We start from the raw sequence: 17,482 nt of genomic DNA, 5'->3' as shown, positions 1-17,482 counted from the left end.
AGGAGTAAATCTGGCCCCGATTTAACAATCCTTGTGACTTTAAATTTCTTCTGTGAAAGTTTTATGAACTTTTAAAACCCAAATAAAAAAAACCATCTCTTGTTTATTGGATACCCAGTGAGCATAAGTATTGAGAAAAGACACTTAACAGGGTCCCTGAAGGAAACAATTATGTCAGAGATAATTTCTTTGGTACCCAAGATTCTCCCCAAGGGAAAAAAAATATTCCCAATATGATGTCTTTATTTCTCACGGGTCCTATGTTGTTCACTCATCTCAGACAGGCAGTTTTATCATCAATTTTACAGTCCCCCTCACATCTTAATTTGTGATTTGTAGACATTTCAAATTAGAACGGTCATAGCATAAAACCCCCAAATCATAGAAGTTCTGAGAAAGGAACATAAAGCCCCAGAGATTTATGATGCACATGAGAGAAATTCATTTGTGACTTGAAAACTTGAAATGCCAGCTTGGTAAAGAAAAGCTGACGTTTTCAAATCCAAGTGCCTGAGGTAAGACACGAAATGGAACTTTATTTTCAGGAATATGAGCATCTCTGTAACACTTGACATTAGGAAGAAGATACACAGCTTTGCAATTCTCAAAGATGGGCTGCTCACACAGCTTCCTTCCCTGGTGAGCAAGTGCCCCCACTCCCCCCAAACCCAAACGAGAGTGGTTTCAAAAGCTGTGCAATTCAGAGCAAGGTTTGTGTGACCTGGATGTCTTTATGTGGTATGGTAAAGGCATAAAAGGTCTACAAGTCCAGCCACAATGGCAGTTAATAATCCAAATAGTTTAGGTCTCTGCTCGAGTATGAGCCAGAGGATGTCATGGAATATGTATGAACTACACATCAAATAATTTCATTTATCATACAGTAAAAATTTTATCTTTGACTGCTTGCCCACATCTATGCCACTTCTGATGATTCATGACCATGCCTTGCCATGAAGCGATGTGTTCTTGGATACGGCTGACACGACGACGATAGCACAGGACGGTCAAATGAAGCATTATCCTTTTATGTTGCTTTTATGGAATCAGAATAAAGTATGACTGAACCTTGAGCATGTGCTTCATAAACATGTGAAAAGAGATGTTGGCAAAGCTACCCAACCCTGAAAGGAGTATAATCTGAGCTCAAGTGACAGATCAAACCCTGCTAGGGAATAGTAACAGTTTTTACTATAAATATTACTTCACTCATTTCTTTCTCAGCCAATTCTATTGAGGTTTTCAGAGAAGACCAAAAGGTCTTAGTTCTTCGCAAATTTAAGGTTAGGGCCCCACAAACAATCAAGGTGTGTGATCTGTCTGGTAAATAAATAATTCTTACAAATGGGAAGCTGTAACCACTTGAGTAAGAACCTGGGATGGGCTCCAATCTGTACGAAATGTGAGGGGTCTGGAGCACAAGGCGATGGGGAGCAGCTGAGGGAACTGGGGTGGTTGAGCCTGGAGAAGAGGAGGCTGAGGGGAGACCTTATCGCTCCCTACAACTGCCTGATGACAGGAGAGGGTAGGGAGGTGGGAGTCGGTCTCTTCTCCCAAGTAACAAGCAATAGGACAAGAGGAAACAGCCTCAAGTCACACCAGGGGAGGTTTAGACTGGATATGAGGAAAAATATCCAAAGGAAGTGGTCAAGTCCCCATCCCTGGAGGTATTTAAAAGATGGGTAGACGAGGTGCTTAGGGACATGGTTTAGTAGTGGACAGGTATGATTGGACTCAATGATCTTAAAGGTCTTTTCCAACCAAATGGTTCTACGATTCTATGAATACAGTATACAGAGATTCATCACCAAACCCTTCCCCCTGTCCCTGAACTCCTCTAGTTTATGCAGCCACTATCAGGAAAAAAAAATCTGCACAATAATAAACAAAATGCCAGGGGGTCAAATGTGGAAGAGTTATTACTCAGAACCACATTAAGATCCCTTAAGTGCCACTTACTCAACTGGGCAGAACATCGCAAAATAAAAAGAAAAACAGAACGAACTTTATCCCTGTACTGAGAAGTGCTCACACAAACTCCACAGTAACATGGGAGGAAAAACCAGCATTGCTTTCAGTAGAAGAACAGAAAATTGATTCCAAGCAGGATATAGTCCAAAATGGTGGAATTTGGGAACACAAGTTACACCAAAGACAAATATTTTCCTCCTCAGCAACACTAATGACTGGGGGTGAACTGCCTCCCTCTCTTGATCAGCTGAGGATCTGGATGGAAAATAACCCCAACTTCTCCAGATTGAGAGAAACAAACACTCTTATGATCAGTCTTTGAATAAAAAAATCACTCTGACTAGACAGAAATAAATGAAGATGTTGCCAGTACCTTTTCTGTGTTTTCTCATCCTCAGAAATGCTGAGGAATTCAGAATAAACTGCAGAGCAGCAGAAATATCTAGCAGGAAGGAAACTTTCTGTGGTGCAGAACCTCAGACATGTGCTGCTCCTGTCTGCACTACATAAACCTACAGAAAGATGATACCATGCCTGGAAACCTGATGACCAACACAGGCTTTGCCTACCGAGCTGTGGTTTAGTAACCCATGCATATAATCTGATTTGTAGAGCAGTTGGTGGAGCTAGGAGAAGAATTACAAAGACATATTTTTGGGGTGAATGTGCCAGTTCCACAGCTGAAGTGGTTTATGCAGCACCTGGCCACCACAATGTCAATCATAACTCGGCTCACCTCCTTGAATCAATCTCAGAAACATTATGTAGGTTTTGTGAACCACTCCAAGCAACAAAACATTTCTGGCAGCCAAATATCCTTGCAAATTCGCAGACTTTATACTTCCATGTTAACCCCTGAGAAGCTGTACGTCATCAATGTTTTGATGGAGAGAAGCCAAGAGAAAAAAAAGATACTCCCTTGTATAGCGGGTTGAAACATTCCTACCACCCTGGTGGTTTCAAAAGGGTGTTTGCTTAGTATGGATGCCAACAACCAAGCAGAGAACCACACGCTTGAACAGACTGCAGTTCTGGAAGGCTGCTTTGGAGATGCTGGATAAAGCTTGATATGGTCCTAAACCTATAGGAAGTTCTCTCCATGCTGCCTCTACGTAATTCTAGGTATGGTAGGTACATCTAGGTATGGTACGTACTAGATACAGTAGAGTTAATCCTGAAACTGAGGCACTGAACAAACAGACAGTTCCATCTCTCCTTCTTGAAACACGACAGTCATCAAGAAACGGTTATGCTGTCAGTTTTGCTTTTCTCATACAGAAAGCAACAGAATTGTGGTGACCACTGTGGCATCAGGAGGCTCATATGGGATATTACGAAAAGTTGGGGGTTTACATATGAACTGTGAGAACTTTAATTACCATTCTGAAACTGAAACACTATATGGTATATTGGAGTAGGAGCAGGAATTTAGTTATATAAATACTGGGAAGGAAATGAAGCACGATTGTTTCTTCCACTGCTGTAGAAATTTATTGTCACAAAAGTAACTCCATCTCCTGACATGTCTTGTAACAGGAGTAGATACAGAGCAGAACTGCAGAGACTATCAGACAGACCTGGACATCTGCTTATCAGTCTCATTTTAGAAAATGCAAAAGGAGTAGGCAAAAAAAAAAAAAGACAAAAAAGGAGAGTGACTATAGATACAGATCCCTGTATCACCTTGTCACAATAATTTTTGGGATGCAGGCGCAGAGCGAAATGCGGTGGTGGCTGAGGTGGGAGATCACCTTTTAGAAATGCTGTCTTCCTTTAGGGAAAAAGGCATTTTTCCTGGGGAAAAAAGAAGTATTCACGTGGTGGACAAAGCCTTGGATTTTGGCAGTAAGTGAAAAGCTGTGTCTGCCTGCACTGAGCAAGGGCTGCCCAAGGACATGAATACTCCAGTTAAATGCACCAGGGTGTATTTTGGTGTGACGGTGCCATCTGATCACACCACCAGTTCCACTGGCAGGCTATTTTGGCAGCATACGGAGGTGCCTGGAAGGGTATCTTGACCACTAACTGTTCCACTGAATCAAAGATTTCCCCCATGTTGCGCTGAGGCAGATTAACAGTAAAGTCTGAGGTTTTCTTATAGCTACAGAAATTTCAGCAGGTCAATAAATGCTGACAAATGGCAACTGCAATTTGGAATTGCATTCTGGCAGGCTACTGACCCACCGCTGCCCTTACTTCTGCTGTCCTTCTCAGGTGATACGAGCTGCTTTCCCACTTAACTGCAGGAGGCAGACAGGTACTGCTAAGTCTTACCAGTATATGCATTTTTTTCTGCATTTCTACAGATGATATTTGACATTTGGTGATGAGGGACAGGTATGGGAATTGGGCATTTGGTAGGACCTGAAATAACTGAGTTGCCATGCACATAATTCAAAGTCTGTGAAAAAATGAAAATCATCTGGACCACAGCTTGTAGGAAGGAAGGTCCAGGCCACAAAGAAGAGTGTTTGGGTATATGTCTGACCTAGGCTTAATAGGACCTGGGCCAAAATAAAATCTTCAGTTCTCCTGAAGACCCATTATATGCACAAAAAAAAGGGGCTTTTGGAGAACAAGTAAAAGACTTCACACCGTCTGCGGAGTCCAAAGACGCCCAGCTGTTACACAGTGCGCTAAGGGCACAACTGCACATGGTTAGCAGATAAGCAATCAGTACTGAAGAGACAAAGATATCACACAAAGACGTTTAAATAACGTACAGCAAAAGGGATGTTTTTTTCCCAGAGAGGAAAGCACCTTACCCATACACCTTGGTAGGGTTCTAGTGCTGAGAATAGGTGCAGTCTTTACAACTTCCACATCAGAGTACTGGAAGCCAGTGAGTGTGGTGCCACAACCCAGCACTCTGCTTTGACCCAGGCTCTGGTGCTGGTACCCCAATCAGACACCCTTAAGTCTTCAGTTAACACTGAAACGCCAGCATTTAGTTCTCGTACTGCCTGCCCTGCCCGCTGGGACCATGCTGTCTGCCCAGAATGAGGGCCAGAGGTGACTTGAACTTCTTGTTACTGGCATGTCCTCCAAAAGCTTTAACCTCCTCCTTTCAGAGAAGTGTTTCAGCAGTCTCTGAGCCTTGCAAGGGAGGCTTTCTAACATGGCTCTGGGCTGCTACTTCTGAACTGATGTGTAACTTGTCACTGGGAAGCTGCTGCTGACTGCCCCTGAGCATGAAGACATGACCCAGCAGCACCAGCAGTGGAAATCATACCGCCTCTTGACAGAACTAGGGGTGCTTGGTGCCATTCCAATGCTAAATACTTCAAAGCGGGTGAGCAAGTTCTAAAAATTTGGCCATGTTTCTTTTTTGTATTGAAGAGACGAGACAGCCATCTTGCCCTGCATACAGAAACCATTCCCTAAGGTTAATTAGATTATATAGATGGCAGCATCGTTGGCATTGGTATTAGAGACAACCTAAGGCTGGCAGAGGCTAAACATGCCCAGCTCAGTTTATTACAGTACAGTTTGTATTTATAAGCCATTGCTCAGACCTGAGCATCGCTCAGGCAGCGCCTCAGCACCACTTCTTCTGCCCCAGTTACTTCCCCATGCAAGGGCAGGTCTACAGAGCTGGTGAAGTCAGCCTGTCAACACACTGCAGAACTCCGTATCAAGTAAGTCAGGGCTCTCAGCTGCCCTTGAACCTTCTACACTTGAGGCAGATTTAACAGACCTATTGTAATGTGGAAGAAATGCAAATTGCCTCTTCCGCAAATTGCCACTGGCTGAAGACCCCACAGGGAAACGGGCACACCGTAGTGTGTGGGCAGATGCACCTTTACATTCCTCTTGCCCCAGTTATGCACCTTGCAAAACACATGAGAGATAGCTATGTTTGTATCCTTCACTTCCCATGTCAGAATTATCCTTTTCTGATGTGGCATTCAGGGGTTTTTATGCAGTCTTGCCTTTAGTTTGCTATAAATGGGCTGGAAATGCTCATGCCTGCCAAGTATCTTCAAGTTAGCCTAAAAACCCTAACATTAATTAATGAGTCCTAGCACACTAAAGTTTTTTAAAATGCAGTTCTCGTGTTAATGCTGCAATTCCTTGCTTACTTCCTGCACAGTTCCACCTGTTTCGTTAATAAGAAACCTTGCAGTCTCTTGCTGCAGCAGCTACCCAGCAGCATCACTGGCAACTTCAACTTGTGGCTATGGAACAGAGACAGCAGGAGCAGGACAGGAGAAAGCCACTTCACTGCACCCTACCTGGAAAGCCTCCCCAGGACCATTTTATAGCCTTCATGCTATTTATTAAATGGCCACTGTGGACCAGAAAATTCAGTTCCTCTGGTTCAGTTTGAGTCTTACTGACTCGCACTATTTCAATGTCAGTTTTGGAGAATATATATATATATATAATTTATTTAAAATTATTGAGGTACTTAATTTTAATTTCAGCAAGGACAATTCTATCTCCCAACAGTAAAAGTAGAACTGCAATATGGGTTGGCTTAGATGGGCTAAAATGGAGGGAAAATTCTTATTTTATTGCATTAAATAAATCCTCACTAATGAACTGTAGGATGTGCTATTCTGCCCCACAGTGAGCAGCATTAACATAGCGACATCTTAATTTCAGGAAGCATTTTTTAACAATGGGATTTAGTATTGATTTTTTTACACTGGAGGTCATTTAACTTTTTTTCTTTCAAAGAATGTAATATACTTAAAAGACGGGTAGATGAGATGCTTAGGGGCACGGTTTAGTGGTGGAATGGCAGTGTTAGGTTAATGGTTGGACTTGATGATCTTAAAGGTCTTTTCCAACCTAGACAATTCCATGATTCTATTCTATGATTTTAAAATGTAGTGCAATGCAAGTCAGAATACTAGGATCACCCTCTCAGAACAGATAAATGAGACTAAAGAGAAAAACCACAAAAGTAATGTATTCTTTTATTGAGTCATTAGTAAGAACCTGTTAAAATTAGGAAGCTTGGGGTTTGTGAACTCACATGGGGCTGATGACTGCCGCCACACCCAGGACGTGCTTTTCAATGACAAAGGATCCAAGGAAACCCTGCTGGAGCATGCAGCCAGTTTAGAGGAAACGTGGTAAATCCCACTTTTTTAAAATGTATTGCTCTGCTTTGCAAGGTTTCTTTTCTTTATTATTTTATACCCTTTAGGCCATAAAATAATAAATTTTTTAAAAATAAAAACTTTGCAAAACTATGCAATATATTTCGAACTTACCAAAGGGCTGGCTCCATGCTCCAGCAGCTTTCCTAAGTAGCTTTGACCTCACAGAATAGGACATTCTGGGGCACCGCAGTAGAGCAGGCCAACACAACGTCTAAGCACCTACAACGGGGATAAAAGGTTAGTTCTTCTTTCATTCCTCAGTCAATGCCTCCTTTGGTCTAGTTAACAAAGGGATTATAATGTACCTGTCATTTTAACTGCGCCCAGCATAGGAAGCTGCTTTCTCTTTCTGCTGGGCTCCTAAACTGAAGAGTTCCTGTTTAACTCTCAAAACCCCCTAGCTGATCAAAAATTGAAGATCTAACTTCATCTCCATATGCCATTAGAAGTATTAATTTAGTTAATGGGAGTGGTGACAGACAATCATAACTTTACAGTAGAATCTTCTGAGCTAGAACTCTGGGCTGTAAAATGTTGGGGAGGATTTGGGTATGCTAAACTACAAAGCGTAAAATGCAAAGTTGCAAAGTTTTACGTTACAAAGAGTACGAGTCTAATAACCTCCAGGATATATTTTTTGCTATCACATCAAATAATACTCATTTCTAAAATAGTAATGAAATGGAAATTAAGTTTGTAAGTGGAATTAATGAAGCTGTATCTGATGTCAGCTTTCTCTAAATGACAGTCGCAATTCAAGCAGCCTGCAATTTTTCTGGTTTTATAGGAACAGGAGATCAGTGGCAAAGAAGAGATTGACACAATGGTTCATAAGATTAGAGTGTTGCTGGCCTGATCTCAGTTCCTTCAACTCCCTCGTTTCCTTTCTCTTCTTTGAAAAGCGTAAAAAATTTTCTATTCCTTCTACAAGCTACAGAGGGGCACAGACCTTGATTGCTTTCTCCCAAAGGCTTGCTGCTTTATTCACTTGCCAGTCATAAACAATCTTCTCCTCCTAAAAGGCTGAATACTATCAGTATTAGGAAGGACCTAAGGGCAGGAAATGCTTATTTGTTGCAAATATGGTTCTGGAAGAAACAAAAATTTCTGCATTCAGGAGAGTTGTGGCCACCACAAATTACTTTGGTTTTGGACAGGTCAACATTCATCTGTATTTTACAGCTCTACCATGATGTTGCATAGAAGTTATTCTTGGATGCTCCAGGTGCTCCCATACAACAATACACTCCTTAGCTGAATTCTCCTATGATGCCTACAATCCTTCCCTGGTCTCACCGAATGTATCATGGCAGATTTAGCTTAGCCTCCAGCAGAGCAAAGGCCTAACAGTGTTGACATCAGGGCATGCTGGAACATGTAAGTCTATATAAGAAATATTCAACTGACTTAAAAGATCAACATTTAAAAAATTTAATTTAAACAGAGTGATTTAATTAGAATCTCAAAATTTCTGAATGGTCTTCTGAGTTTTCTTGCAGCCTCAATTTTTATTTTTGTGTTGGGGAAATAAGACATTGAAAAAAAGATTTTTCAGAACAAAGAAATCTCTAATCCCCATGTGAATTCTGAAATAATATTAGGGCAAGTATAGTTTAAATCAAGAAAGACTGACCAAGAATGAATAAGATAATCTTTGGCCCATTTAATATTTAATACTTAATAACAAATACTTTGGAAGGGCAACAAAACAGGCCAATAGCCTCCTTTTAAATAAACAATACTTGCTTTAAACAAATTGTTGCAGTTGTTATCAGATAATGCTTCCTTCAGGTATTTAGGGCATTGGTAAAAAGTTTATGCGGAGTATTTTCATTGCCCTGGGTCATCTTCATTTTCGTAACTAAAAATAGCAGTAGTGCTAACACCAAAGAACTTTCTATGGAGGGAGCAAAGATGTCGGACTACTGTGACTCTAGGATGTCTTCATAAAAATGTGCTCCGTTAACAGCCCCTTTGCCTCTGCATCAACCCAGCTAACTAAAATAAAAAAAGAAAAAACAAAAAAAATCTATGGAACTGCTTTCAGTGCTGAACTGTAACTTCCCTGGAGTGTAGAGATTGACAGAATTGTTAAATTTCTAAACTTCTTATTAACAAAAAAAGCTGATTCACATTTCACTAGACATGTTTTTTTTTTCCTGATAGCTTTGCTACTGCCATAGAAGTATCCTTCTGCAAGAAAACACATTTCCATGTCTCTACAGAAATCACATCTGTAAGTCCCACAAACGAGGAAGTCCCCGATATCTACTCGTGCTTTCAGATTAGAGAATGAAAAAGAGGACAACAGGAAACCACTTCCTTAAGGTAATATTGGCAAAGCACTGCCTTCATCAAATAAAACCAGCCAGACGCTGCAGAGACAGCAGTAAACAGCAGGAGGTCAATGAGCAGCCGTATTGACGCTCTGCACTTATAAGTCCAAATACTACAGCCATGCCCAGCTCAAACGAAGCGTATTCTCCGTAGAGCATTCTCCATATAGCTTCCAGCAATTCCAACTACCTACATCAGTCCCAGAGGTATTGTCTGTTCTTCACATCCTTTTATCACTCACATCATCCAGTTTGTTGTGTTATAGTACAACAGAAACGGTATTTCAAAAGGTTGAGGAGAAACCTCACCTGCAGAGGCACCAGAGGACAAACCCAAGTCCACAGTAGGGGTCCAAGCAGATAGCGACTTCTCTGGAGGGATAAAGCTCACACTGCAGCTTAATAGAACGACAAAAGGCACTAGTGGCTGCATGAGACATCTGAAAGACAACAGCAAAGTAATTAAAATGATCAACTGTGTCATTCGGAAGGCTCATTCCCAAACTGCGCCAAGTGCTTAAATCAGTTACAGGATAAAGAAAACAAATAAATATTGACTTTCCACTCAGTGTAAACACAGATGTAATTTATATCTAAGAAAACATCCTTTTCCTTCAAGAGGGCATCCAAATAACCATGAAAGGGGAGGGCGGAAAGAATGAATGATAAGTTTGAAATGATTTAGGGAGAAAGCTGTGAGTGGTTTAAAGATGTGCTCCAAGCTGTATGCAAAGCTCATGATAACAACCTAAACTTTCTGGAAGAACAAAGGAATGAATGACTGCTGGATCTGAACGTAATTGGAAGGACGTTGTTGATCATCAGTAACATATTTCTAAGTACATATTCCTTAATATAAGAAATAAAAAATACCAATGCACTTTTTAAATTGAAGAGGATTTTGCATGCAAAATGGTACTAAGGACCTAATCATTTGGTGAAAAAGATCACCAATTAATTTAGTAAAGGTTCTGTAAAATGTCTTCATGTTATCCAGCTCCTAATTAAGAAACAGGCTCTTAAAAATCTTGGTAAGAAAGCTCTCAGAGATAAAACATGCAGTAAGTAGAAACAAAAATCCTGATCAAAAGGAAATTATTCTGATTTTTTTTTTTCTAGTGTTCGGATGTTTCCCACACTCACCCATCCCGGCTTAGAAGGTCTAACTAGAAGGGGAACAGAATTACATCTTTTAATCTTTGTCCTCTCTGTTAATAACAAGAAAGATACCCGTGTTAGAAAGACAGCCTGGATAGGACTTAACTCATCTAACCTTTGATCCCTGCCACGTACTGAGCTGGTCGCCTTATATACTGTTAAGAGTCAGTGGAGGGAAACAGGCACTTGGAAGGTAAAATTTATTTGATCTTAAGGTGAACAGGGGAATAAAGCTCCAGAAGTGACTTTTTCTCCATTGCCAATGAGAGCCATAACCGAGGCTGGACATGTCCCAGGTGATGCAAAAAGACCAGCTCAAAGCAGGTGTCCACATGGTGATCATCTGCAGTTTGCAGAGATTAATTCTGCTGTAGCTGAATCAGGAACACTTTTTCACATGGGATTCAACTGAACTCTGTAGGCCAGAACTGGTGTTATTCTGTGAATTTTCACACCACACTGGGTGCAAGCTAGTGAAAAAGTTGAGAGTAAGCATAAGTGGAATCTACTAGTTCCAAAGCAATTACAAAACTTTTATCAACTTTTCAGAAGCCACATAAGTTGCTTAAGTAAAAAAATTTAGCCATTTTTGAAATTCAGCACCACTGCATTATGAATATAAGTCATGTGGCCTCTTACGATCCTTTTATAATTAATTAATCACTAGTGATGATCTAGTAGATGGTAACTGTCTACATAAACCGGCTGAGTCCGTGATCTGGAGGCTTTGTGACCCAGATATCAGAAGCTAATCAAGAAGTCCTTGAGAGATTTATACGGATTTCCCTTTAGCCACATTAAGAAAAGGTTCTTCAAATTGCCCTGCCTTTGACTATCTTTGAAGCTCTCCAAATACTGACTTTGCATAGTTAGTAGTCATTTCTGCAAGTCTGATGAGGTGGAATTCAGACCTGATTTATATAGATGGCTGCATCTGAAACCATCATTTAAGGCTCCCTTTAGAAGAAATGAAGACTTATGTGACATTCACCCCATTCAAAAATAGATGTTTCAGGTAAGTCAGATAAATTACACCCTAAAAGTTCCTGCTTCTCTCTGTTGATTACTGAGGAGCCCAAGGACCAGTCCACATCTGTGGGCATTGTAACTATTTAAAGTTAGATGAAATGGCTCTTCCAGGAGTCTCCGATATGTGACCTTCAGCCAGCTCAGCCGTTTAACCGTCAACCAACCTTGGGCTGGTCACATAACTGCTCTGTGCTTCAAATTCTCCATCTGAAAACTGGGAAAATGAAGCTTTCCTTGTTTCTGAAGTATGCTGACAGCTTCTGAAAATAGATGCATAATGCCAAAGAGTATGAGGAATTCAATACAGGTTGTAAGTGTGACACGTCAGCAAAAATGGCTGAAGTAATCATAATCCTCGGATATGCAACAGATAGGAGTAAGGAAGTAACAGGCAAGAGTAAGAGAGTGATTCTACCTCTGCCTGCATGCTGGTGAAACCAACACTGGAATAATACGTATGTTAGCAGCTAGAAAAGACAGCTTTGATAAATTGTGGCTAGAGGGTTGGAGAAAATGCCACAATAGAGATTTAAAGAGCTCAAGATGCCCAAGTTTATCAAACAAATCCATCAATGGATTTTTTTTGCTGATTACTCTAGTATTGTGCCAGGTGAACATACCAGAGACATCAGCAGTTCCCTTAATAGCATGAAGAAGAGAATATTGAAAACCAATGTCCAGCAGCTGAGTTGCAATAAAGAGCAAAAAGTAAATGAGTACTGGAAGAAGTAGAGAAAGGATGACCATGTCTCATTTCCTTCATAAAAAGGAAAGAATAGATGCTTCAGTCTAAGAACACTTGAGGCAGACAAGCTCCTGGGCTATCCACAGGGGTATAAGAATTAAATTTTTAGTCTGAGGAAGAGGAGTGGGGCTTAACTTGCCACAAACAGTACCATAGTGAGTGCAGAAGAACTAATTTCATGTTAATGGCATCAAATAATGACTGCAAGGGAGGAAGCAATTCAATTTCTATTACCAAAAATCAAGAGGAGTTACAGATCAGGAGCAATGTACCACCTGCCAGGCGTGACAGTAGGAATGCCAGCTTTAAAAAGTAGTCCCTACCTTTACCCCTGCTAGCATGCCAGTTGTGGAGACACTGAAGTCAAGGTAAGCAAGCGTTTCAGGGTTAGAAGGTTTGTAGATCTGTGCAGGCCGCTTCTTTGGCAAATCGTCTAGTGAAAATAGAGAAAGAAAATACGTGTATCTTACTCCCATGACAGATAAGACCTCTCAGTGCTTGACAAATACAATGATAAAAGAAGACACAGCAGTCCCCTAGTCTTAGCACTCACCTGTATCTAGTACTGGAGGCCACGTTCTGACATCCACTGCTGCTGCTGCCTCTCGCGACCGTAACAATTTACATATTAATTGTGTAGTCATTAAGCAGGCAGAGCGGCTCACCTAGGAATTTAAGAAATAAAAAATAATGCAATGGGATACTGATTAATTCTCCCATGAAAATGAGCAAGACCATGATTTATTTTCTGCCAGAACAGGACACAGGTATATTAGTCTTACATTTTCCAATTAGGAGGTGGAAAGATGCACAAACAATGCAGCTCACAATGCAGACAGTCATATAAGTTTTACAAATTACACGAAAATTGCACTTTGAGAAGAGTGTTGTAATAAACTAAAGGCACCTTAATAGGGAGAATGTGACTTTTCCAACACATTATATGTGTATATCAACTCAGTATATCAACTCAGGTATCAACTCAGAATGCCAGTACAGAAGACTGACCAAAACATTTCCTATGTGATGGCAATATATCTTGGTTTACAAACAATATTTTCACACAAGCCAAAACTGAGCCTGACATTTGTATGAGTAATTTTACTATCTTCAGTCAATTTTATGTTAGCCATATATTCCTGATTCGCTTACTAGTGATAAACCACTGTGAACTCTTCTGATACTGGCAAAATAGCTCTAGACCAAAAATTGTGCAGGTGGCACTAAGAAATGAAATGGTGGGTTTACTGCAAATACCATTTGCACTGAATTTTAGATGACACATGCTGAAGGCATTCTCCTTTTAGATTTGCTATTTTTAAAAATACATAAGTAGCAACTACAAGAATATTTCTTACTGATTATAAAAATTAATATATTTAAGAAAATATTCAGACAAACATAAATATTAACACTATTAATCACTGAAGACGGTACAGAGGAAAAACCAAAAAGGCAGCATCATTCTTCTTTTCCTGGAACTTGGAGAATCTGTGCAAATATTGCTAAGAGAATTTTTTTCCTTAAGGAATCTGAGACATTTCATTGCACACTGAATTTCCAATGCTGGACCTAAGGAAATCAGTAACCATATGTACACTAAATTTTACCACTGAGCAGAAGAGATCAGCTTCTGTTGACAGTAATCTCATGGAGGTCAACTTTATAGGTCAACTTTATAGAGCACATGAGGAAATTAGGAGCACACAAGCACTGACCCAAGCTCTATTTATTTCCTCTAACCCCATAATTTCCCTGTATGGACAATCTAAATATTTCAAACTAAAGATGAAGACAAATGAAGCCACTGCAGCATGCCTCAATCCAATCACATCACTGCCATGGCAAGGAAGGGTAATTCTTGGTTTGGGACATAGTGGAGCCATAAAACAAAAGGAATTTCAAGAGTTGATGGTTATATTCCCTATCAGGTATTATATTATCTGGAAGATCAGGAGGCTTAGTAAAATACAGAATGTCCGTGCCTGGAGTATAGCAAGTTGGAGGTAAACACGTAGGGACGGTGGGGAAGGAGAAAGGAGACATCTTAGCTACATGTTAGCAACTGCTCGAGATGGGGCTCAGTAATGTTCAGTTATATTTTACTACTGCGAGTTCATCACCAAAATACAATTATGTAGGCCAAATTTTGCTCAGAAGACATTCTTTCTGACTTCAAAAGGTGCTGTGTAAACATATAGCATGTCAGAGCAGGCTTTGACCCCATCACACCGGGAAATTTAGATGATTGCATTGGCAATGAAGGAACAGCCTTGATATTCTAATTTCTACAAGGTCATCCCTCTCCAAAATGAAAGAAAATCTTGTGTAAAGCAGAGCTGAGAGGCTTTTAGAGTCAAAGTGGTGTTAATATGGCTAACGAATTTCAACATTTTATTTAAAGTTAAGTCCACTGAAGGAAATACAATTACAAGTCAGCTTAGTCCTGTCCTAGTTTTTCATTATGAAACCAAACAGATCGAGTTTGGCTACTAAACATCAAAGGAAAAACAAAATAACACATTTTACATCACTTCTGTAATTTTAACAACTGATTTTTAAAGACTGTGAGTGCCAAAATAAATATTAAATAATGAGAACCCTGAAGACAACAGGACAATTTCTCATACCTCTACTGACACTTTGTGGCATCTGATGCCATAAGGAAAGCCACAAATTACAACTATCTCTAGTACTTATTACTTGAAAATATCAACATTAATTAGAAATGCTAAAACCACATTTGTTTCAACTTGTTTTTTCAGAGACTCAGAATTCCATTCAATAGATTAGAAGTTGCCAGATGTAAAAGGCTATCTCTTTGCAACCATTTTATTTCCCTCAGTAACAAGCACAATGCAGTTATTTATATGCAACAAAGACAAAACTTCATTAGATAAAGCCAAAATACCAAAAGAAAGCTTTGAATGAAAAATTCTGAGTAGCACTTCTCTGGATGAAACAAAATACCGACCAACATCTTCACAACAGAACTTTGAAATTGCTTCGAACTGCAAAACAATTAAATGTACAGAGCTGGGCACAAATCACCATCAGGTCAAGCTAAGCCTTCCATCGGGATTTTTCTCAATGCTCAGGGTAGCGTTGCCAGGTGAGGAATCATACCATTCTTGGCATATAGCTGAAAACAATAAAGCACTGCAAATATATTTCCTGAAAGAAAATTTCCTGAAAGGAGCAGCGTAACTGCAGCAAAATGTGACAGCACAAGTCAGAAGGTTGTGTGCTGTCAAGCAGTGTTGACCCTGCAACACACTGAAGTCCTGAATCTTTGGACAGAATACAACTCTTCAACCTATACCACCACTCGCTTAAGTTACCATTCCTGAAGATTAACGCAAATCCACTGCCCATTTGATCTACTTGCGCACTTTAAGGTGTCTGCTCACCTCCACAATCATCTTCACTGTAGGTAGTGTGGTAGCTATGTTCTGGGGATGTGGAGGTCGAACTGTTATTGGCACACAGCCTGCATACAGGCATCCGTAAAATGCAGCAATCAGGTCTATTCCTGCATGAAGAACAAAACAAAAATCCTCTGCTGAAAATCAAATCATTTAATCACAGACACCTGTGTCAGCATACATATTACTTGGAACTAAACTCAGGAGGTTAAATGAGCGACTAAGCCCTTTAACAGACTTCTTTTTCAGCCCCTTGTCAGTATTTGTTCAGCTTCACTGATTCCTTTCAATTGTACTGTTCTTCTGAGCATGAAAAACCAAAGGCGACACAAAGCTGCAGCCAGATATCATTATTTAGGTGAACTCCACTTTTATGATCAGGAACCTGTTAAAAAGACTGATTTCTACAAATTAATTATCTTCCTAAATTTACATTTAAAGACAAGTGAGAGTCTACAAGAAGAGGCATGCACCAGCAAAAGGATGATGTAGGACGATGCCTGTTCCTATCAGCCACAAAAGGAACATCTGGAGGTTTCATTAAACACTGTCTTTCTCATGCCACTTTTAACCTCAGATATGCAGCTTTGACTTATCTATCTGAAATTTTACAGTAAAAAAGAGTGTCATGATTTTGAAATCCTGCTTTTAACATAATAATAGGTGGTGTTCTGTATAAACATTGAATGCAGGTGACAGGTTGTGGACAGCACACTTCAGGCTATCTAAGGAGGCTGAACAGACAACAGCACACAGACCCCGTGAATACCGTTGTTTGATAGCTCCCTGGTGCTGGACACAGGCCATGATAAGACAACAATGGGGGTTGTTTTATTCTTACAGTGGAAAAGGATCTGGAGTACTGATAGGTTACTGTTCCTGCAATAACATGCTTTATTCTTGGGAAGTGAAATACAGAAAATAAAAACTTAAGTTTAAAATACTCGTCGTCTTTTGTGGAAAAGGTTGAGACCTTAACAACTGTTGAGAAATTACTCCTATAAAGATTTAACCAGTACCTTGCAGCCCTTACAAACCACATATCACAATGCAGACCTTAAATCAGACTGTTTATTTCACCAACCCGCATGAAATGCTAACGATAAAGGAGCAGCATTAGATCAGAAATCATTTCAGGCAAATGTCAAACATGGTACCAGTTAGCACCAGCTTAAAAGCCCTCATGTCAAAGGATGAAAAACCAAGCCACAGAGAGCTGTCTAGGTTAAAGGTGGATAGAGAAAATACTGATTGTAATTTGGTATTTCTTAATCATCTGCTCTTTATTCATCATATTTCTACTCTAAAAAAACCCCATGGATTACTGCTTAGGTATTGCTGCTTTGCCCTGATGAAATGCAGCACTTCCAAGAGGGAATTCAATGGGTGAATCTAAGAACACTCAGCAGATGGAATATTTTAGCAGAACTGTGTGCTCATAAAATAGTATATTTCCTGCAAATTAAAAGAAAAGCAGTAACTAAATTTGACTGCTTATAAGAGACAGGTTTTAAAACCACAGGTTAATCTTAATCTGAACACAAAGACATAATATCTACACGCATACACAAAGAGAAATTCTTTTAAATGTGTTCAACTAAGTTCAAAGAAATGTACGTAAGGCAAATATTTTGTGTTTTGCCAACTAGCATCGTTTACGTGTTGGTAACACCACCAAACCAGCACCATTCTAATGGATCTTGA

General features: G+C 39.9%; 1 protein-coding gene across 1 annotated transcript in view; it reads right to left on the bottom strand.

The window, feature by feature from the left end:
• The window catches only part of DIP2C (disco interacting protein 2 homolog C), a gene marked incomplete at its 5' end in the record, with an annotated part of 146,133 nt that overhangs the window by 37,781 nt on the left and 90,870 nt on the right, over positions 1–17,482 (bottom strand). Inside the window, 4 exons of the mRNA XM_035888412.1 lie at positions 9,731–9,861; positions 12,677–12,786; positions 12,907–13,018; positions 15,764–15,885. Coding sequence (XP_035744305.1) covers positions 9,731–9,861; positions 12,677–12,786; positions 12,907–13,018; positions 15,764–15,885 — 475 coding nt within the window. The remainder of the gene's footprint in view (positions 1–9,730; positions 9,862–12,676; positions 12,787–12,906; positions 13,019–15,763; positions 15,886–17,482) is intronic.

The sequence above is a fragment of the Egretta garzetta genome, unplaced genomic scaffold (assembly GCF_000687185.1).
Source record: "Egretta garzetta isolate BGI_Z169 unplaced genomic scaffold, ASM68718v1 scaffold181, whole genome shotgun sequence".
NCBI lineage: Eukaryota > Metazoa > Chordata > Aves > Pelecaniformes > Ardeidae > Egretta > Egretta garzetta.
Note: the sequence above shows the minus strand (reverse complement) of the source record. Positions and strands in the feature narration are given on the sequence as shown.